Source organism: Sceloporus occidentalis, unplaced genomic scaffold (assembly GCF_023333645.1).
Source record: "Sceloporus occidentalis isolate IW3139 unplaced genomic scaffold, rSceOcc1.0.p SCAF_30, whole genome shotgun sequence".
In the NCBI taxonomy this organism is placed as follows: domain Eukaryota; kingdom Metazoa; phylum Chordata; class Lepidosauria; order Squamata; family Phrynosomatidae; genus Sceloporus; species Sceloporus occidentalis.
Genome location: NW_028317010.1, coordinates 10,005,472 through 10,028,771, shown reverse-complemented (window position 1 = coordinate 10,028,771; position 23,300 = coordinate 10,005,472). Strand labels below are relative to the sequence as shown.

Sequence of the window (23,300 nt, the reverse complement as noted above, 5' to 3'; positions counted from 1 at the left end):
TTCTCGGTGTTGTAATTTGCCCGGAACCCTCATGTTCTTTGGCAGGGGTGTCCAAGTTTTTTCTGCAGTGGGCCACTTCATCAGAATTGTATACGTGCGAGGGCCGCACTCTTTTTTTCACTGTGAGAAAATATGGCCTTTAATAAGATATGTAGATTAAAATAAAGTAAATGACACAAAACCTTTACTTTTCCTCTCACTGATTTCTGGGCCTAGAAAGTTTTGTGACTACAAATTCAGGATTCTGGATAAGTAAAAATGAAATAGTTCTATTTATTTTAGGGATGCACTAAAATGAAAATTCTGGACCAAAACCGAAAATTCAGGGTTCACTTAGCCGAAACCGAAAATAACCCCCACCCTCACCTTAATAAAAAAAATCCCACACTTTTAATAAAAGTAAGTTACACACCAAAATTGTACAAAAAAAATATACCGTATTTTTCGCTCCATAAGACGCAGTTTTTTTCCTCCCAAAGTAGGATGAAAAATCAGCCGCGTCTTATGGAGCGAAGATGCAGGCAGGGAGGGGGGGGGGGGCAACGATATACCGTATTGGCTCGAATATAGGCCGCACTTTTTCCCCCCACTTTAAGACTTTAAAGTGGGGGTGCGGCCTATATTCGGGGTCTAGCGCCCGACGCCCGGGACATGCAGTCCCGGGCGCCGGGCAGGCAGCGGGGTTAGGATACAGATCCCCCGCAGCGGTGCAGGGGACCTGCATCCTACTCCCCGATACGCTCAGACAGCCTCCCCTGCCAGCACTTCCCACGGGGGGGGGTGCCGGCACGGGAGGTTGTCTAAGCGCATCGTGCGGATGCGTTTTACCTCTGCACCCCCCGCGGACTTACCGGAGCAGACTCCCGGGTGTCTTGCGGGGTCGGCGGGGGACGTCTACGCAATACAACTTCCGGTGCCGGATGTGCCGCACCGGAAGTTGTATTGCGTAGATGTCCCCCGCCGGCCCCGCAAGACACCCGGGAGTCTGCTCCGGTAAGTTGGGGAGGGGGGGCAGAGGGGGACAGTGGCAGCGTATCTCGGGGAGGGAGGACAGTGGTAGCATATCTCGGGGGGGAGGAGGAGGAGGACAGTGGCAGCATATCTCGGGGGGCGGGGGGGGGCAGAGTGGCAGTATGTTTTTTGGTGCTTTTTTAAAGAAAAAAACTTTTTCTTTAAAAAAGCACCAAACTTTTAGGGTGCGGCCTATATACGGGGGCGGCCTATATCCGAGCCAATACGGTACTCACCAAAAGTGTCCCGGACAGTCTCTGTCTCTCTTCGCCGTCCAGGGGAGGTCTTCATCTGGAGACCGCCGCCTCTGTCGCCGCCTCTCCTCTTCTCTGGTCCGTTGCGACGGCTAAGGGCGGACTGGATGGAGAGGACGGGGGGATTTGACGCAAGCGCCGTGTCACGTATGGCGCCGGCGCATGCGCAGTACGGCGCTTGTAGTCCAACTACACTTCCCATCATGTCTGACCAGCTTTTTTCTGTGCAGGCATGACGGGAGGATGATGTCCTTTTTTTATAGCCCATTTTTTAGCTCAAAATATTTTTTCCTTTTTTTTTCTCCTCTAAAATCTAGGTGCGTCTTATCAGCAGGTGCGTCTTATAGAGCGAAAAATACGGTATATTATGATTGTTAACAGCAATCTCAGGCATACCCAGATTCCAGCATGTACTGGTTGGCTGGGCATGATAGGAGTGTGATTGCTGTCAACAATCATATATAAATTAATAGTTGTATTTTTTGTCCAATTTTAGTGCGTTAACACACCACAATTGGAAAAAAAAATCAACAATATGACTTAGCAATCACACTCCTATCATGCCAACAGCAAACACACTCTTTTTATACCCAGGCAACCAGTAAATGCTCGAACCTAGGCATGATGGGACTGTGACTGCTGTTAGCAGATTGCTGTTAGCAATCACACTCCTATGATCCCAAGTCAGCCAGTACATGCTGGCACATGGTCGCTGTAAGTGCAGACCCCATACTGCTGGCAGCATCAATACACAAGGGGTGCAGCTAGCCAGGTTTCAGCATGTACTGGCTGACTTGGCATGATAGGAGTGTGATTGCTAACAGCAAACACACTCTTTTATACCCAGACAACCAGTAAATGCTGGAACCTAGGCATGATGGGACTGTGATTACGGCTAGCAGATTGCTGTTAGCAATCACACTCCTATCATCCCAAATCAGCCAGTACATGCTGGTACAGGGTGGCTGTAAGTGCAGACCCCATACTGCTGGCAGCATCAATACAAAAGGGGGCAGCTAGCCAGGTTTCAGCATGTACTGGCTGACTTGGCATGATAGGAGTGTGATTGCTAACAGCAATCACAGTCCCATCATGCCTAGGTTCCAGCACTTACACATCCATGCTATCACACACACACACACAAATTCATTCATTCACAGATTCATTCCCTCAATCACACATACTCATTCATTCTCCTATATCAGTTCATAGACCATATCAGCCTTCTCTCCACCACTGTATACATTCCGGCAAAACGTTGCCATATGGCAGGTATAACTTCACAATCGTTATCAGTATTCATGTATTGCTTCTTTTCGGTGGAAAGTGTGCTGTTCTAGATGGTGAAGTGCTTTGTCTACCCAATTTGCTATACTTGTTGCTGACTAGAATATATTTTTCTATTTATATTTTTGTTAAGTAGGCATACATACCAGTAGATTTTATCCAGATTGGTAGTTACAGCACGATTGAAGTCCCTGGCGACTCTTAAGGAGGAAATATTGTTTTCTAGCAATAGCCATAATTTCCGTTGAATAAAAATAAGAAATGTATTTAAATAATTCAATATGTGTGGGTTCATGTATTTAACAATTAAAAAAACACAAAACTTGTACAAGCATTCAGAAATATAGAAATATTTATTTAACATTAAATGTGGATAGTAACACCAGCATTACGTTAGACATTGACAAGTCCAGTCTCATCTTTAATAAATAGCTTTGAAAAACAAAAAGTTTTACAGAATTACCCCAATTACAACGTAATCAACACACTATACAGAGAAGGCAAGTTTTGGTTTGTTTTACAAGAAAAGCAAGTCCTTCATGATTATCCAGAAACTATCTTGAACATTTCAATTTTAGCTTCTTCATTTGAAAAAAATACTAATTTTGGTCCTCTGCATGTAAATATGCATTTTCCTTTAACTGCAAATATCATTATATAAGAAAAAAGCATTTTTATGTAAAATCTCTTTGTAGCGATTGATACAAATTTAGCCATTTACTAAAATAAAAATATATATATTGGTAGCATAAGCCCTAACTCTAGAATGTATTTACGCTTTATTGTTATAAGTATGATTGCCATAAATTACTTTGTGAAATTGAAAGGATTTGATGTGAAAAAGAGCTATAAAGACCATGAACTTCAATATGCGTTTCAATGGTGTATAGTAGAGATTACTATAATTTTACAAATTAATAGTAGAGAAAATTTATTTAAGCCTTAGTTTTCAGAAAGACCAAGTCCTGCACAAGCTCCGACTACACGGACACTCTAATGATTTATTTTTAGACGGGACTGAGTAAGAGAGATATCATTTCGTTCCCTATGAAAAGCTAAACATTTACAAATGTATATATTTTTCATAGTAGGTAGTAAAAGTATATATATTTATCACCCAGGATTGACATATTAACTTCAGTATCACAAAGGTTAAGCATCAGATTTTTGTTTGTTTTTTAAAATTGGCGTGCTATGTATTTTATTTTATTTTGTATAAAAAGAGCTATTCAACTATTTAAAAAAAGCTATAAAATATTAGTTTTTTTTGTAATTAGGATATAAAATCATTTCTTTTATAAAATAACTAGCTTACAGCTTCAGTATTCTGCACTTTCAGGTCAATGGTTCTTTTCCAAAGAACAGTAGTAATCAGTCAAGACTTTCCAGGCTTTAGGAGCCATGAATCCATCAGGTGGGTTTTCTCCTTCACGTGCAAGTTTTCTCATCCGGGTTCCAGAGATGAAGTCAAATTCATTGTGCCTAACAAAAAAACAAAAAAAAACATTATTCTGGTTAATAGGACAGGGGCACTTTTAATGAAATAAAAGAGAAACCCATGTGGCCAACAGCTGTTTCTGTTCTTATTCCATTCCACTTTCTATTTGTCTGTATTGCAGAAAAGTTTTTGCGCTAAGAATAAAATATATCTGGAACTGAATTTAAATCATTGTACTTGGACATTTTAATTCTTAAATCTCACGCTATATTTTTTTAATTCAATATTTTGTTTTCTCATTTCCTTTGGAACTCCCCCCTCTAATTGTAAAAAGCGATTTTGTTTCTTCTCTATAAATTCTTAATCTTTAATTACCAGTAATGATGAAAATGATGAACTGAGGGAGGAAATTACAAAACCATTGTTTGGGAAACTTTAAGAAAGGTAATTTCAATGATTGATCTATCCATTTAAAAAGGCTTTAAATCGTAAACCTCTTAATGGCCGGTTTGATTGCGCTGAATTAAGGTAGAATCATTTGAGGCCGTGTTTTCCATGTCTTACAGGCAAAGTAAACAATGTATGCATTGTATACAATGCCTGGCCATTGCGGCATGTGACATCTAACATACCTTGGTAGAGTATGAGGAAGTCATAACAGGAAAAAATTTAATAATTTTTAAATTATTCATTCAAGGGGATTTTACAGAAGAGTTGCGTTCTCACTATGCATTATGAAGGGCCGTCCCCAATGGGATTTTCCAGCAAGAAGAGTATACGCTGGACATAGTTCTGTATAGTATATACTTTGGTGGCAATTCTACATCACTCATTGAAGGAGACATCGTGCAGGGCCAACTCAGACCTTTCTGCAGAAGAAACGTACCAGGGTCTGCCCTTTAAGTCATTGAGTTAAAAGTTGAAGCTCCTTAAATCTTGTATTTAATTGAATAAACCAAAGATGGTAAAAGTCTTCTGAATAAATCAGGACTAAGGACTATCCTCTTGGATTTGTTATTCGTTTTTCCTTGTGGTATTTATTATGTGACCTGTCTTGGGGCGCTTTGTTTTAAAAGGCTTCATTGTACCTTTCTCTGTCGTAAAACTCCATGGATTTGGTCGTCTTGTTATAAGCAGCTACTCTGAACGGGATGATTTCCACGGAAGTCAGTCCTGGCGCCATGCTGAGTACCTTCCCTCCGTGCGTTGGCTCGTACAGATCCTGTTTGGTTTCGGGATGTGGCATTCCTGCTGGATCGCGGCCGACTATGTAGAAGTTGGACCCTGCAATCATTCGAGCTCTGCAATGCCACTGGACCTGCAGCAAAGCAACGATGGGGCATGTGAGACCATTTCATATTAAAGATGCCAAAAAATAAGACAGAATGAGCAATGGATGTGGCAAGTACTGTGTTTTAAAGCAACACAAACACAAAACAATGCGGTGTAATCAATGAAAACACGCGGCACACTTTATATGTATGGACTTTATACATTGTAGAAACTATAAAACATGTAACAGTAATTCATAAAACTCCTCGCACATCTCTTCTCACTTTGTGGTGTTAATGACCCTTTAACTTTTTTTTTACGATGGTGAAAAAACGAAGGCAGTTGTTGCATTGTGACCTCTCCATCATTAGACAAACAAGCAGGCTTTTGCCTTGGGGACGCCCGGACGAGTAAGTGAATCCCCCTTCTAAATTTAAATTACTTGATGTGACCCGTTTTTTATTTGAGCCGTGGCTTGACCTGTGTCCAAGCAGGTGATATGTGATGATTCAGCCGGTGGATATAAGACTGATGGTAAAATAATTCTACGTCTCCAGGTCTTCAGGCCTAAAGTTCATGGAGAATTTCCGAATCTGCCCAGCAGAACGGTTTCTTTGAATCTTTCAGACAGATCTACCTGCCGTCATGTAAGGAGGACACAAATCCTTTTTATTGCTTTCTGATAGTTTAAAAAGCTACCTTGTGCCAACCTTTAGTTTTATATTACTCCTGATAGAAGAAAAGCTTTAGAAAGGTGCGGAGTTTTCTGGCACTAGGTGCGTTACAAGAAACGACAAAATAAACCTGGGCCATAAATAGCAAACTTATTAAGGTTAGAGTGGCTTTTATAGGCATAGTTCTGCAACCATAAAAACACCATTGTAAAGTTTACAGCCATCAGTTGATTGGCCAGACAAATAGCTTTAACAACTACTCATCCATTGATTACGATAGATAGATAGATGATAGATAGATAGATAGATAGATAGATAGATAGATACACAACTACAAAGGATCTAAGCCTCAAAAAACCCGACAAGCTGTACCTTCTAGAAATGAGAACTGTCCCACGGATCTGATGTTTTAAAACAAACATGAAACTTAAATTATTTGTTTAATCACATTTTGGACTGAGCCCAAACCAGATTGGTCTCTAATATAGAGTTGACGAGACTAATCCAAGCTGCAGGGTTTTAGGTAGACAGCTTGACATGGGTTAACAGGTTAACTCTGAAATGAGGACATGAGGAAATGAAAGGCATCTCCCATCATCCCCTCCCAAACTCCTGTAGCCCGCGGCAGCTAGACTGCTAGAATCTGGCTCTCTCGGCTTGTAGGGGCTGCCAATATTTGATGTTAGGGAGCGTTTCTTCTGCCAACTGCAAGTGGAGTGGCTTCTGGGAAGCAGACCAGCACTGCCTGCTTACACCCTGTGATTAGAGATTGGACTGTTAGCCTTTATAAAAAAATACTTAAAAATGTAGATGGGTTACCATTTCCATCAACACCCAGTACCTCCTAACAAGATATTTCTTGAGCGTGTTTGTGGATTCTCATCAGATAAACAGAAGAATGTCTCTAGTTAGCATTTCATAAAACACACTGACTGATCCGGCCATCATGGCTACTGGGTGTGGATTGTGGGAATTTCCAGGAGGCGCATGCATCGTTTCTATTGTAAGGAGGCTTCCATTGTGTCCTTTGACACTCATCCTAGGTTACCTCAACAAAACAAACCTGACCCCACTGTCAAGGAATGTACTATTTCAAGATGAGCGTCTACCTTTTGATGTGCAGATGAAGTAGCCTTTTGGGGAAATCCCATTGCAGTAACCATGGAAACCATTACTCACAGAAATAATGGCAATATATATATATACACACAGGGATTTCTTTAATATATGGAGTGTTCTGCATTTTAATGTAATTTTACAGTATTCATAGGTAATTATACTGTACAATAAAAATACGGAAATAAGTTACCTCAGTGGGTCCTGCATACAGCATTGGAGATGGAAATATGGCAACAATGGTTGACTTTGGATCCAGAACCCCCTCCTCAAGTACTGCGGCATGTTGCTTCATGCGCCAGTCCAAGGGTACATCATCATCTTTGGTCCATCCCCCTAATGGGTGAAGCAGAAGCACGGGGCACTTATAGCCCCTGGACAGCAGGTGGCGCCTGGTGTCCTGCATCAGCAAAGCATGGCCATTGTGAACCGGATTGCGCAACTGAAACGCAAACACGGCATCTGGAAGAGATGGACAGAGCAGATTTAATGACCCGCTCAGGTATATTGCACAATTATTATTCATTCATAAAGACACAAAGCACACATAGTTTACAGTGATGTCTAGACTGGTCACTTATTGCAAGATGCACCCTCTTTTGCATGGCTGCCCTATTGTGTCCAATGAAAATGATGGTTACCCCAAATTCTTACCGCATTACGTATTTCATTGGGATTGTATCGGGAACACATAGCACGGTAATTAAGTAATATAGCGATTCACTTATAGCTATATAACTGGCCTTGGAAGAATACGCATATTTTAATTATGTCTGCACCTCCGGGGCATAAAATAGGAGCCTGCGTGTTTTTAAAGCAGGGTGTGTTGGCAAACAATACAGCTGATTAGCGGCTAACGCAACCTACACAAGGTGAACAATGAAAGTAAGGACAGCTTCCTGCTGTGACAAGAATGTAACATTATTTGCCCCCATAATTAAGTTAAATACACAGAAACATGTTACTGATTTATGAATTACAGGAAATAAGACAGACAGAATTTGTCGCCAACGGTCAATAAAACATGGGTGGATGGGTTGCAGGGTGTCTGGTTTATTACTCTTTTTAAATTAAGCAGAGTAGAAGTGCATTTTAAGTAACATTAACTCCGAACTAACCACAAGTAGACCCTTCACATATTAATGCTTACCATATGTTAGTCTGATAATATGCTTAGAGCTGTACAGCACACTTTCCATGTTCATAAAGAGTACTGGGGCAAAATGTTAGGGCATGACGGGCATTAGTTTCCGGATAATACCTTGATGCTTTTTGAACATTTCCCCCTAATTGTGCTTTATAGGTACGGCCCATTGAGTCTCCTTTCGGTAGAGTCACAGTATGCGCTTTCCTTCTGTATTCTGCTGTAAATCAGCGAGGGCAGACCGTGGAATCATTCTGGTCTCAGGATACACATTTGTGTTTTTTATAATTACTTTAACTCACGTGAGTTATCAGGTCTGCATCTACATGGAAACCAGAACCAATTAACCAGCAGCTAGGGAGATCCTGCAAGCTTCTGTAACCATCCTTACACACGCTACAAAAGGAACGCGTCTACTGTATCTTTCTTAAAATATGATGGCTCGAAGATTCAGCTGCATCCTTTATAGGTCTTACTTTACAGTAACATGGCAAAGTGGTAATTTATTACCCATTTTGTGCCTCTAGAGAATGCATTTCGGCTCTCACCATTCCAAGAAGTGCTGCTCAAGGAATCCACCATGGGCTCTGATCCCTGACAGAGTATTAGGTTTCATTCAAATAATATGTAATCACAGACGTCACAAGAAACTGGCATGCCCTAGTATATCACACACATCTGGGACCACTTATCATCTTACACACAAGCAGAAATAAAGAATTAACTTCTGACATAAAATAAACAGTGCGTAGAGGGGCCACTATGGGGCAAGAAAGCCCCAGCAGCAGGCTTATGATGGAGGCCATTTTCACTGCTAGTAACTCTTCACACTATGGGAAAAATAATGGAGACCATCTTTATTGCTAGCAACTCTTCTGCACTGTTGGAGAAATGATGGAGGCCATGTTCACTGCTAATAACTCTTCTGCACTATGGGACTATTGTGGATTTCTTTGGAAAGTGGGTGTTGGGTGACATGGTAATTATTCCTTGTTGTTCCATTCTGGACTCGAGTGCTCAGTCTTGGTTATTTTGTACAGTCAGGGTTCTGCGTAATTTCCCTTGTATGAGGCTGTCAGGACACACTGTTTTACCTGCATTCATTTCTTTGGCCTTCTGCTTCAGCTCCAGAGGAGTAAGGCGATATTGATCCAAGCCATCAACCCATCTTATTCTTTCCAGGACCTCAAGTTCTCCGCCAACCAACCAATCGCCACATTCCAGCACCATCTTAAAGATGAAAAGGGGTAGCCATAAAAACAAGGTTTACGAAATGTGGATTTTATTTGTGGCGGGGTAGCCTGTGCACTTCGTTTATTTCTGGGTACCCATTTTATATTGAGCAAATACTACTAAAATGCATTACAATTAATATTCTTTTTCCTTTCAAAATGGCAGATGCTGGGAAGCAACTAGTGCAATTTAGTGGCAACTGTTAACAATGTCTGTCCTCTAGAAAGAATGTCATTATCACCTTTCTAAGCCAAGGAATGATGGGGGTAGACAAGTTGAAATATTCGGGCTGGAAGACCATAGAGTGTTCATTTATCAAGGAATACATTTGTGTGTCCAAAAACCTGTATTCACACCAATTCCTTAGGCAGGGCTGAGCAACCGGAGGCAATGAAACTGATGAAGAACCTAAATTCCCCACATAGTCAGTGTCTGAGGAATGTGGACATTCCTGGAGACATTAGCATGTTACCAGTTGTAGAACACATTAAGGCTTTGGAGGATCCATCAACATTAGCAATGTGGAGGTTCTCATAAGATTAATAATAGCAAAAATATTATGTTGTCAAAATCAATGACCTAAAACTTCAGTGACATAAGAGGAACCCAGTTTGGTGACATAACATGAACCCAAAATTATCCATCATCTATTTTAGAGAATAATTTCAGCAAATATTAATAGAGTTTCTCATGAATCATTCAAAAAGTACATATATGTTCTATCTTGGTATGTTCTGTCCACCAGTGTATGTTGAGATAAAAAGATAACACAAATTGTACCTTGACATGAGGGTGTTGGGCACAAGTTGTTCCCCAAACACGGGCACATCTCTCTTCCTTTCTGTGCTCATAGAATTCTGGATTTCTTAAGATGGCGACCTTCCTCCCCTGATATTCTAGAGCAAAAGCTTTTGTGTCACTCAGACGTTCCTTGTCTTCAGTGGAAACAGGCAGCACAATAGGAATGCTCAAGTTGATTACTCCTCCTGCAAACACAACCTGTACATTAATATCTATAGGGTATAGACAGCAATGGATAAGTGAAAAGAATGAAAGCAGCTGTACAGCTATCAAGCTGACTCCACTAACTTGTCTTCGGTTAAGATCTTCAGGGAGAAATACAGGGGTGTTAGAATTAAAGATCAAAGACCACCGAGTCGAACTCGAACACGAAAACAAGGAATGGGCTGATTTCAAGGAATACTGGGGCATCAATATAATTGCTACCAAAATCTATTCTAAAATGAATACGTTCATAAAGAATTGTGTATTAGATTTACACTCAACTACATCCCCAAGATATATGTATTGCTTCTTCTTCTAAACAATGAGATGGCCCTTGGATCACCGTATGGCAGATATAAGGCTGAAAATAATTGCAATTAAATGGTGGGGCCAGGAACCCTGTCGTCTCTGTGTTGTCTTTTTGTTTTCTATGTCACATTAGTGTCTTGTAGTTCAATGATCCTTATTAACTAGTGTTTGTACTGCTCTATAGTACATAATGCTGAAAAAAAAGTGAGAGACATTAAGATAAATCAGTAATCACATCAAATCTTTGTAATTTACCTAAAATTACCGTATTTGCTCGATTATAAGACGAGGTTTTTTTCAGAGCAAATGCTCTGAAAAATACCCCTCGTCTTCTAATCGGGGTCGTCTTCTAATCAGACCTCAAATAGAGGTCTGATTATGAGACTAAGATCCAGATCCCCTGCACCGCTGCAGGGGACCTGGATCCTCCTGTCTCACCCCCCCCCCCAATCATACACACACTTACCGGTGCTTCCTGCTGTATTGCCGGGGCAGCGGGTTGATGTCTACGCGATCCGCGTAGACAACGTCCGCTGCAGCCGGAAGGAGGTGTGGCTAGCAGCGGGGGTTGCGGGGAACTCTGATCTCTGACAGCCGGGGAAGGTATCCGCGACGGACGCAGACAAACCCCCGCTGCCAACTCCACCTCCTTCTGGCTGCAGCGGAAGGAGACGTCAACCCGCTGCCCCGGCAATACAGCAGGAAATTAGAAAGCACCGGTAAGTGTGTGTGTGTGTGCGCGTGTGTGTGTTAAATGGGGACATAGGGCATTTCTGGAATGCCTTATACCCCTATATGCCACTCTGGCACTTAGGGGGTTAAAAGGCATATTATGGGGCAGAGTGGCATATAGGGAGGTATAAGGCATTTCAGGAGGCAGAGTGGCGTTAAGGGGGCATTTAATAGAGCACTCTGCCTCCTGAAATGCCTTATACCTCCCTATATGCCACTCTGCCCCATAATATGCCTTTTAACCCCCTAAATGCCAGAGTGGCATATAGGGGTATAAGGCATTTCTGGAGGCAGAGTGGCACATAGGGGGTCAAAAGGCATACCATGGGGCACAGTGGCATATAGGGGGTTACAAGGCATATCATGGGCCACAGTGCCATATTGGTGTGGCAAGCCTGGGGGCAGATGTGCGTAACTGGGGGACAGGTTGGAAAATACAAGGAAATAAAAACAAAAAAAATATTTTTCTCAATCATAGCTTTTATTTAAAAAAATAGTTTACATGAATTAGCATTTACTGGTAAAACTTTTTTCCTTTAGGGTCGTCTTATATTCAGGCTTTTTCTTTTTTTCCTAAGTTAATATTCAGATTTTGGGGGGTCGTCTTATAATCAGGGTCGTCTTATAATCGAGCAAATACGGTAAAATGTACAGGTAATGCAAAATTAATATTTCAATAATAGCATATAAAGTACATCATATAGTGCATGGTATGGAGTCTAGAAATGGCTTTATTAATATTCTGCTCTTTTGATTTGGTTTTCCATGAAATTTAGGCATTTAAGAGCCTTGTCTTAGGGCTAATTTATTACCATTTCACCAACCCCATCAGCCATACACTTGAAATATAACAACAGGAAAACTTATACAAATAGCCTGGACTATTCTCCTAAATTTAAGGACAATGTAGAGATTTTTTGCAATCTCCTCAAACCATTGTGCCAAGCATAGAAATGTTGATAGACGCCCAGAATCTTTGTATACGTCTATTATTATAATTATTTGTCACATAACAATATGAATCTTACTAATAAATAAAAAACAAATTAAAACTTTATGACCATAATTAAAAGTGATGGTACAAATACATCTAAGGGTGGTGTGGATAACCAGTAAATAGGTTTACCAAGGTCAATCTGGATTTGCAGGCACCAACTCTCTTGTGACGCCAAGTTTAGGTTGGTCATTTAGGGAAACCACAACTTTTGAATACTTTTTTAGTTTTTTCTCCGTTGCCACATAAGATGTTGGTCCAACAAAGTAGGTAATGATACTGAGACATTCATCAGATGATGTTAGTTTCTGAACCCTAAAGTAGGGTATCATTTAGCGCCAGCACCTCCTTGGTAAACCTCCCATACCGAACCACAAACCTTGTCACCTTTTGATGAATCTGAGCCATAAACCGGATCACAAAGTACAGCGATGGTGCATTTAATATACTGAAGTATGTATCGGAAGACTAAGCACCTTAGCTTAAATATACAGTCTGCCTAAAACAGAAGAAGCAAACTTAGACCTTCAGCTACTCAAACACAGAGCATATCACACTTAGCCCAGCTAGCCAAGGATGATAGGGCTTATAGTCTACAGCAGCTTGAGGACCAATAGTAACGAAAACATAGTCTAAAGTGTATATAAGTATATTTAATGTCACCACTGTACGGTTGTGCTGATGCTTTTTTAAAATTTTTGGTAGTAAAATTAAACGCTATTTACGTCATCAAATAAATTACACCATTTTTTGTTGGCCGTATTGAATATTTTCAGGATGCAATATTTAGTGGGTTGCACATATAGAATTTTTTTTTTTTTTTATAACATTTGTTCTTGTAATATGCAGCTGCACATTTTCTATACTGGATTGTTTTTCAGCAAATAAAAGTAATTTTTGAAACATTTTCCCACAAGTGCAAACCACTGAAGTCCATTTGTTGATGGTAAATTAGGTGAAGATCGGTTTCTTTTTTTTTAAAGAACTGCGGGATTCGAGTTTATAAAACGAGGGTAACTCACCGAGGTACCTTGACATTGATATATCAGAGTTATGCTTCAAATCTAAAGAAAAGTGCATTTTGATACATCATCACGCAGGCACATAAAAAAATATGAATTGTTTACAGACAAAAAACATTATCATTTTAGAAACATTATTCCGCCAAGTTTCTTACTCCAGGCACTTTCGCCTCTATGTCGCCCTGCTATGGTAATAAGGGCACTTTTCAAAATCAGCACTAAAACCATGTTTTATCCATTGCCCCAGGCTGGGGCCCCGTACCTATATAATCCTAGGTAACCTTCTTACAGAGCATGTACTTTAAATATATTTTTGATTAAAAGAGGGGTAGTTAATAACAAAATTATGTGTTTGTCAGAAAAACAAGGTATTAAAAAACGCAGACCTACCATTATTAATAAATAACACAGTATACAGATAAAAGTAACCTTACCGTCTAAAAGGGTATCAAAGTGTAGAACTTGTAAATATTCTCTCTCGCGCATGAAGCCCTTTAGCGGCGTGGCCCAGCCCTCGCTCAGAATTTGTACCCATTGGAGGTCAACCTAGAAAGGAGCAATGTATATTTCCCAGAGTTAATACAGTCACAATCACATAATATGCAGACAGAGATACAAAACTAACGACGATTTAAAACAATATTAATCAGCAATGAAGAAAATGATCATATTTGCCCCAGATATTAACAAACATATCAAATCTGCAACACAGGGGCCGACAGGACCTTTACCTTGGTGATTTCTACTGAAGGCAAATTATCAGCTTCAATTCTGGCTTCTTTTAACTTATTCTCTGGCACAAACAATTCATGGATGTCCTTTGTGGCTCCAGATGGGACAATAGACTGAAAAAATGATGATACCAATCAATTCATGCTAAGGACGATAAACATATTTTTAGTAAGATTTATGTAAAATGCAGAATTATAATGCCTGCACTAAAACAGAAAAATATCTGGCAGAGGGGCTGAGCTGGTCCTGTATAATGTATAATTCAATGGGTGAGAAGACTTCTGATTTCACTATGCATTATGGAGGGCCAACCAGCAGAAGCTCTTCATATGTATTGTGAAGAGAAGGAGCTGAAACGCAACTCATGCAATCTCTCTTGTCAACTCCCCATTTAATGAATAAACCCCAAAATAATCACTGTACTAACAAGTTAGTTACACTGATCGGATTTCTTGGGGCACATTTTGAGTCAAGGCAGTAATCTGAATGCTCCTCACCTGTTCTTGTAAGAGCTCCACTATCTGCTGAATACATTCATTCACACCGTGGACATTGGTCTTCAGCACAAGTTCTGGGGCCTCTGGCTTTTCATATTCTGAGTCAATTCCTGTGAATCCTACAAGCAACAAAAAGGTCTTGGTAAACAGACGAAGAGGGTTCTGTCAAATGTATCGACTCAAAGGGCTATCAGACATTGATACCGCGTTACAAACGCACTGCTGCAAAACCAAGAATGAAAAAAAAATGGGGGAGCTGGAGTATCTTCTTGGCACAGAGACAAAAAGTAACATAGCAATTGATATTTTTTTTGTTCTTAAGTAAAAAACCTGGATTTCTAGCTTTTTTGCTTAATGGTAGGACTACCGTTATTTAAATATTTGTAATAAAAAAAACACAAATGAAAACATTGATTTTTGATAGTTTTCTATTAGTCTTGTTTTTGTTTCTCCATTGTTACCAGAATGCAGTTCAAGAGTTTTTGAACTGGTGTTTCCAGAGAAACATCTTAATACCTCTAGATCTCCTTTAGCCACAAGTTCCTCCCAAGTATACAATATCGTGTCGCAAGAGTATTAACCCAGAATATTAGTCCGTGAGAAAGCATTAAATGGGTCATAAACCATAACTTTGATAAAATGATAATTTACCCGATACATGGACAGTCATGTACAAACAGTACAAGTTATTGCATTAATTTACAAAATAATTAGATTACAAAATGCATAATAGCGGGGGCTTCTGAACATTTTTCACAATGGCCATGGAAAACTAGATGGAATTCTTCACCAATTCTAGTACCAGATCAGCCCCAGAAATCCTTCAATGTCTTACCTACCAACGACAAATTAAGACCCCTGACACTAATGTCTTGATGGCAATTTGTTCTATAATGCAGCTACAATACATCTATGGCAGTCCCAAAGCAAGTGGCCCGCATAAAACATTCTGTCTTGTAATGATAGAAAAAACACAGAACTGCTGAGTAGCTAATTAGGGTCTTACCTTTGATTTCACCAGCCCTGGCTTTTTTGTATAGACCCTTAACATCTCTGCTTTCACAAATATTTAATGGGGCATCTACGAAGATCTCAAAAAATGGAAGTCCTGCAGCCTGATGTATCTGACGTGCATCTTCACGATCCTGTCAACCCAAAAAAATTAGAACTGCAAATGAGACTAATAAACGAAAAGCAATTTCTTCAGGGTTTTTAACAGAGAGAATAATAAAATTTAAAGGGTATGGCCAGTTTTATTATACTCATCCTATATTACTGTATACTCGCAATACACTCATCGTAATATACTCACACATTCATGTCCACATGATGCATCAATATGATTCAAATACACATCATTTAACAGAAAGATAATAAAGTAAAGTTTAATCTTTTATCTAGAGTTATTATTTTAGGAATCTCCACAAATTCCAAAAGTAGGTTTGATTTCTTTTTTTCCTGTCTCGTGTCTCTCCCCAGGTCACTTCTCCAACGTATTTGGCACTTAGAACAAAGCATTATGTGCTAAGAAAGTGCAAAAACAATTCCGCTTTATGTTATCTATACTGAACAAAGCCGCTTTATGTTATATATATTGAACAAATGCCTCCATTTCCTAAAACAAGGCCTCAGGTTGGGTTTAGAGACTCTAAATTAACTGGAAAAACAATTAGTTACTAATTCTATGTCTGATTTTTTCATTTGCCATAATGAAAATTAAAAAAAAAACAAAAAAAAAACAAAAAAACTTCACAGTAAAAAAATCAGGCACAAATGTCATATTCTGTTAAAGTTGTCAGCAATGCTCATCATATGTCTATCAAAAAAATATCTAGGTTATGTTATCGTATTATGGAAACATTACACATTCCTTTTGCTGATAATGTAATCAGATCTCTAGATGTTTAATCTATGGCCTGTTTAACGCAACATGTGAGGCAGAACATGTCAATGCAACTTTCCAGCAATTCTGTGATAACAATGTGCGCTGAAAGCAAATGAGCAAGACCTCACGATGAAGTATATCTTTGTTCTCTTCTGTTACAGCTCCAAGTGTATCCCTGGACTCTCTTAAAAGCCACAGAAGAAAGATTCCCGAGCTAAAATTCTTCTTGGAACCGTTTGGATCTCTGCGGATCTGCTCATTTATCCTAACGTGACTGCTAAGCCAATGAATGTTACCTTCATGTACGGTGAGATGAAGCTAGTGATGCAGACAAGTCCAGCATCTGCAAACAGCTTGGCGACCTCAGCGATACGTCGGATGTTCTCCTCTCGGTCCTCAGAACTAAAACCAAGATTTTTATTCAACCCATGACGGATGTTATCTCCGTCAAGGGAGTAGCATGGAATGGCATGTGACACGAGATATTCTTCAAGAGCAAAACCGAGGGTTGTTTTACCAGCACCTGACAAACCTGTAACAAGAAACAAACATGAATTCAAGTTAATACCCTTCCTCATCACAATGACGCCATTCCCCCTAAAAACATGATATAAGCGCTACATTGCAAAGAAAGGGTTAAAACAAATGTTATTACATTTCCATTTGCTTAGTGGGAGGATGCAGCTTATCCTTACCCTGTTGCGTAACCTACATGGTTACTAGATAAGGCTTCCTAGAAAAAAGCAACATAAAACAAGGAAAAGATCAGACAGAATCACAAGCAGCTTCTTCGTTCACTCTTATTATTTTATTAATGTGTCTCCTGACGCAGAGGAATATGCATATATTTATTATAAAGACATTGTGTGTTGGCAATAATAGCAATCTTACCCGGTAGCTTGAGCAACAGAACCGTTTAGCTGTCCAAGTTAATTATTTATTCTGTTGGCATTAAGTATGTTGCCAATGTATATTAAATCCGCGCAGGAATATAAAACGGCTATGGGTGCTATGATGTCATTACCGTGCTCCAACAGAACAGAGCTTTGAATGCTGTGGACTTCTAACCGTCGCTGGACTTCAAGCGCCGAGGAACATAGGGATTGTAGCCCAGCAGTAGTAAAGTGTACCCCTATGCCTAAACCTACAGTAAAATGCTAGGCTTTTGAGGCCATACTGGAATATATTATATCGGCTTCTGTCCAGACACAAAGGCTCTGGATTTCTAAATGTTTACTTGAAATCTAGATGTATAAGCATCAAACCAATCAAATAAGGTAGAGCCAGGACATATAGAATTTAACGGCAGATAAGAATCTTTTGGCCCATCTAGTCTGAAGCAGAGACTCAGACCTTAGTCAGTTCTTGGTCCTGTCTTACATTCAGGATAGCAGATGTAGCGTTACAAAGTAATGTTACAAGTTAGAAATTAGTAAATTAGTTTCTGATAAAATTAATTTGCAATATAATGGGATTATTTTGTGGAATTACCACCAAACATACAAAAAGACAGTAACGCTAAACACATAAAGAGGAAGTATTTATACTCAGCACATTGAGCATGGACACAAATATAAGGAGTCGTTTAGATTGCTCCCTCTCTAACCTCTGTTTCATGAATTCAGCATTAATAAAATATACATTTAAAAATATGCGCCAGATTTCCAGATATCAACTTTGTAGATTACAAATGTTGGAAGTAAACATTAGTTACTATTTTTAATACATATTTTTTTTCTTGCGGCATAAAATTATAGCCATGGTAGTTTATAGATCTGTAAATCGTACCTGTAAGCCAAACCGTGCAGCCTCGGAAGCCTCCTCTGGTGCCCACAACTTGTCCTCTTTTACTTCTGCTGACATGGTGGGACTGATAAACCACATTTGTGGACTTCTGTACCTGACCCTGGAGAAAAGAGAATGTAAAGCTTGTTAGAAATGCGTCGCCCTTTCTATTGTTGTAAGCTCAGCAGTACCTCCTCTTAGCCCAACTATAAATGATGATACACACACGTTTGAGAAAATGCCAGTTGGGGAATAAATGTACCAGACATGACATCAGGAAATAAATCAGGAGATCACTTCTATTCAGGAAAACTAAGTATGTATACAATATAGTAATATATTGCTTTAAATCCTAATGTATATCAGATGAGCTATGTTGGTAAAGATATTGATAATAAAATGTTATCTAAATCAGGCTGCCTTTGTACTCTAAACTCTGACCCACCGACGCAAAAAAACGCTAAGGTCGCTGACATATAGTTCAGTGACTTATTACGAGTTTGTTGAACTGCTATGGCATTCAACCGATGAATCGAAATACGTCCAATAAGGGGCCAAATTCTATTATAATCATGACTTTAAATTAATAAGAAAACTACACGCTCATCTTCTTATAGGGGTGACATTAAGTTCATTGACAGGAACCATGTCAGGCCATAAAGGTAATCTCACATTGAACGTCAACAGTAAACTACTGCGTGGGTATGGCGTGGCCTAACAAGAATCATAGACCGTTCTCCACTTTGAAAAGAGACACATAAAATATACATACACATCAAGTTCAACCTAAGATACCGAACCTGCATGGCTACGGACGGCTGGAAAAATTATTTCATGACTACAACTCTCACAATCCAGTGGTTAGAGATTGACAGCAGATACTGACATATTGTGTATCCCATCGGTCATTAACCCAGAGAACTATGCTGTAAAGAAGTATAATATAAGAGAAAGAGAAACACGTAGTATATAAGATAACCGAGTGTTTAAGCTTATCCTAAATAAACTGCTATCTGATCTATAGTGCCCTCGTTTGAGATGCTGACCACACAGAACACAAAATACCAAGCGCACTAACACAGAGCTCAATGTTCTTTTATGAGTTTATCGACCTGTCTTGGCAACGCGCATGTTATAAAAACTGTTCCATCATGCTTCAATATACCAGAACTAGAGAATCAGAATGCTTATCAATAAACGTACAAATACTGACTGATTCTCCAGAACTTCAGAATCATAGGTGGTGGACTTAGTATTGGCAGACATGTGGTCAATAATGAAAGTATTCAATAATTATTAGAGAATAATAAAATGGTCTATGCCAGGCATTGAAGAACAGTAAATTTATTTTTCTTCTTCTAGATTTGGAACACTGTGTCATTAAGAGTTGGAAATATATTTCTTAATTTAAGAAATATTAAGGTTAGACTGATTAGAAGCAACTTAAACGATTAACGTTTTCTTTTCCATAAGTTACACATTCAGTTCACTGCCCCGATGATACAGAGTACAAGACGTAAATGATGATGGTGTCTACTGTTTCAGAGATGAACCCTGAACTTTACACCAAGATTAAGGTGCGGCGGTAAAACATCTGTGTCCCAGTTGGTGACATTGACGTGAACAGCCATTCACCTGAAACACCAAGAGCCACTGTCAATGCTCCGCAGATCTCTTCCAATAACCCTGATCTACATACTCCGTCAAGGGGTTAAAGGTCCTTAAATTCGTCAGCACAGTTTATTGCAGTAGTGAGACCTTTCCCAAGTGCAAATATAAAGGGAGCAGTGTTAGTGTGCCTGAACTTTTTCAATCACTATTTTATTATATGTGTATTTTATTTTTATTTATTATTGTTGTTTAATGTTTTAGAAAGAAAAGACAATTATAGAGCTGCTTTATTTACTCAACCTTTCACGCGTTATTGGTTAACTTAATTAGGAGCACTGCAGGTATAATGTATCCAATGAACCATTAATATGAACATTTTTAACAAAACAATACAAATTCAAGCAATGGGGCATGGACAGTAGCTGGACAGCCCAATTTAATTGTTTGTTCAGGGACTTTGTGAGAATGAATGAATGGTAAATGGTGTGCAGGTGTGAAATTAATCCTCAATGACGCACCCTGGATTTGAGTGTTTATGTACGTATGTACCGCCGTACGTGTTATTAGCTTCAAGCTGCGGGGGGAAAAAAATGAAATAACCTGCAGAACACCAATGTCAGGTTATATGCCCGAGGGCGATCAGTAGGGTAATGTATATATCTGCTTCATAGCAAGTTTGTCACATATAGCTATATCCACGAGCTCTCTGGGTCTGACCTCATTTCTGAAAATTGCATGACATTTCAATAAATATATTGTGTCACACATAGGGATTTTCAGCACAGTCCTCTAGGGCAATACAGCTCAGAAACACTGACTTGTAGCAAACAGTGATTTATTCAACTGCTAAAACAAAACCCACCAAAACCGAACCATAAAAGAAACAACCTAGCCCCCAATTGGCATCTCTCTAACTATACTATGCTGGCCCAGACTGATCGGCCTAAACACCAACTAAATAGACCTCCAAGCCAGACCCAGCTAAGCCAGGCTCTGGAAAACCTCCCCCAGACAGCACACACAGGTCCAGGCCTCACTTGGCTCAGGGATGGTCGTCTTCGGGGCCTCTCCTTGCCATGGGAGCTCAGGGGAACTTCTTCCCACAACAGTCTCTTTGATCGACAGGCTCCAGGGGGTTTTAATGCCCAGCACCTGATGCAGGCCCCATAGGAACCCCAGACCGGATCCTGCAGACCTCTAGTTTCTTACTTATTCTACACGGCCATCTTAGCCTTTCCTGTGGAGTATACCTGGTGGGGTAAGTCATAACCTTATTCCAAGTAAATTGCATTGGTTCCCCTACAATGTAACCCTGGGGTACAGTCAACTTTAATTCATTTTAATTCCAGTCTGAGACTCATGGAGTCAGAGGCATAAGTGCTGACTAATATCCCTATTTCCAGAACTAAAACAAGAAAAGTGAGCCCCAAACACAACCCAGCAACACAAATACACTCAACAATATCCATTTACACGTCTACATAACAGGATAACAGAAGCAACCTGTGGGCTCCCAATTTCAGCCGACAATGGCTCCCACCGGCAGCCATACGCGGAGTAACTAGGGAACAGTTGCGTTTTCCATTCATTTGAGGAGCATTGAGCGGCTCCCCTGATGCTTTTGCTCTAACAATTCTGAGAGGAAACCCGCGTTTCTCTAACTATCATAACTTTGCAGGGTTTGCAATTATAGTGTTGATACATGTCTAATCTATCTAGAAAGAACCTACAAATTGGGCCTAAGAAGGTAAAACTGTCCTGTCCATCCGCAACATTTTCCTACAGGCCAGTCGCCATTATTTACAACAGGCCTCAATATAATATCTGTTAGTGACCTAAGCTGGCATCTACGTCTGGTGATGTTGGTAGTCCTTGTAGATGTACCACACCGTCTACCTGCAGGCAGCGGGGCCAATTATCCTGTTCCTACACACTCAGGGGGTCTCTCACACACTCTCCTTAAAAATATTTTTAATAAAAGCTTCCCCTTTTTAAGTCCCTACTTGGTTGTATCTTTTTTTTCTGGGTTATAGAGGGAAAATCTCCATTAGTACATCCAACTGCAGCCCAGATACAAATTTCCTGTTCTTCTCCGAGGCTAGTAATATTATTTTCCATAGTAGGACACAGTGAGGTCTTCTTTTATACAGTCAACGTACTTATTTTTCATATGAATCGTGACCTATAATTCTACTCAGTCTAAATTTGTTTTGTACATAATAATAAAAAGACTGATGTCCCAATATTGTGTTCGACGAGGTGGATGATAAATTGGCATATAGGTTAAAACGCAGCAGAAAAAATAGGTTAAGGATAATTATACTAGACTGAGTATCTCTTATGCATTATATTATCAGTTCCAATGATAACAACCAAAGTACTCGTAGAATTTGACTGAAGTTTATTGATCTGTTGTGAAAATGAATCATAAAATGCTCACTTTCTTTCTGGTTACATTTTGATTTATAGGCATCTCCAGCTAAAAGCAGGTGTGGTCTTCCTAGCATCCTATTTCTCAACGCCATAAGTCATTCGAATTATATTTTACCGTATGTAAATTGGCTTCTTTACTGTCTCATTCTCTTCGGTCACATTTATTTCCTCCCCAGATTGCCTAAACTGGATCCAGGAAGCATTAGCATGTAAATCTTGGGATTCTATGCAAGCAGAACATTGGTGTTCAGATACATGCGCTTGGTTGGTGCTTCTCCCTTACATTCCAATGGGAGTTCTACTGAGCATGTGCAAGGAGCGTACTGACAAATGCCCCCTGCTTTCAGTAGTGATCGCTGGGGGCGGAGTTAAATGATCCAATAATAAAGAATACCTGCACTCATTTGAATATAGTAAAATGAACCGAATCAATGCAAGATGGGCTCCAATATGCATGTAATGTGAAAATAGGACCAGCGTTACTCTTATTTGTTTATAGCCCTATGGGACGCAACACACATTCCAGTCATTTTTGTATAATTAATACCTACAGTGTTACTGTTAACGTATACATGAATTATAATCATTATATATATATATATATATATATATATGTATGTATGTATATATACACACATTATAATTTGTTATTCTAAGTTTTAAAACACCCAAATTTAAATGTTCTACATCAATCAACTGAAACTGAGCAATTCTTTCGGAATGTAGGGGTTAAAATGAGTTATTTGTAACTATCGCAGCGGAATTCCAAATATCTGCTTTTACAATGCATTCGGAAGGACTGTCAATACAGCTCCGTAAACAGGCGAAAGTTCTAAAACAATGTTGTAAATTCAAAATACTACAAC

The 23,300-nt window shown here is 39.5% G+C and overlaps 1 protein-coding gene across 1 annotated transcript in view; it reads right to left on the bottom strand.

The window, feature by feature from the left end:
- Positions 1–3,892: 3,892 nt before the first annotated feature.
- Positions 3,893–23,300, bottom strand: part of LOC149299024 (bifunctional 3'-phosphoadenosine 5'-phosphosulfate synthase 2-like) — a 31,358-nt gene continuing 11,950 nt past the window's right edge. Inside the window, exons 3-13 of the mRNA XM_089486831.1 lie at positions 18,394–18,511; positions 16,902–17,137; positions 15,727–15,865; positions 14,721–14,839; positions 14,223–14,336; positions 13,926–14,037; positions 10,210–10,415; positions 9,291–9,426; positions 7,246–7,514; positions 5,079–5,308; positions 3,893–4,034 (exon numbers count right to left, since the gene is read on the bottom strand). Of these exons, the coding sequence (XP_089342957.1) occupies positions 3,893–4,034; positions 5,079–5,308; positions 7,246–7,514; positions 9,291–9,426; positions 10,210–10,415; positions 13,926–14,037; positions 14,223–14,336; positions 14,721–14,839; positions 15,727–15,865; positions 16,902–17,137; positions 18,394–18,511 (1,821 nt within the window). The remainder of the gene's footprint in view (positions 4,035–5,078; positions 5,309–7,245; positions 7,515–9,290; positions 9,427–10,209; positions 10,416–13,925; positions 14,038–14,222; positions 14,337–14,720; positions 14,840–15,726; positions 15,866–16,901; positions 17,138–18,393; positions 18,512–23,300) is intronic.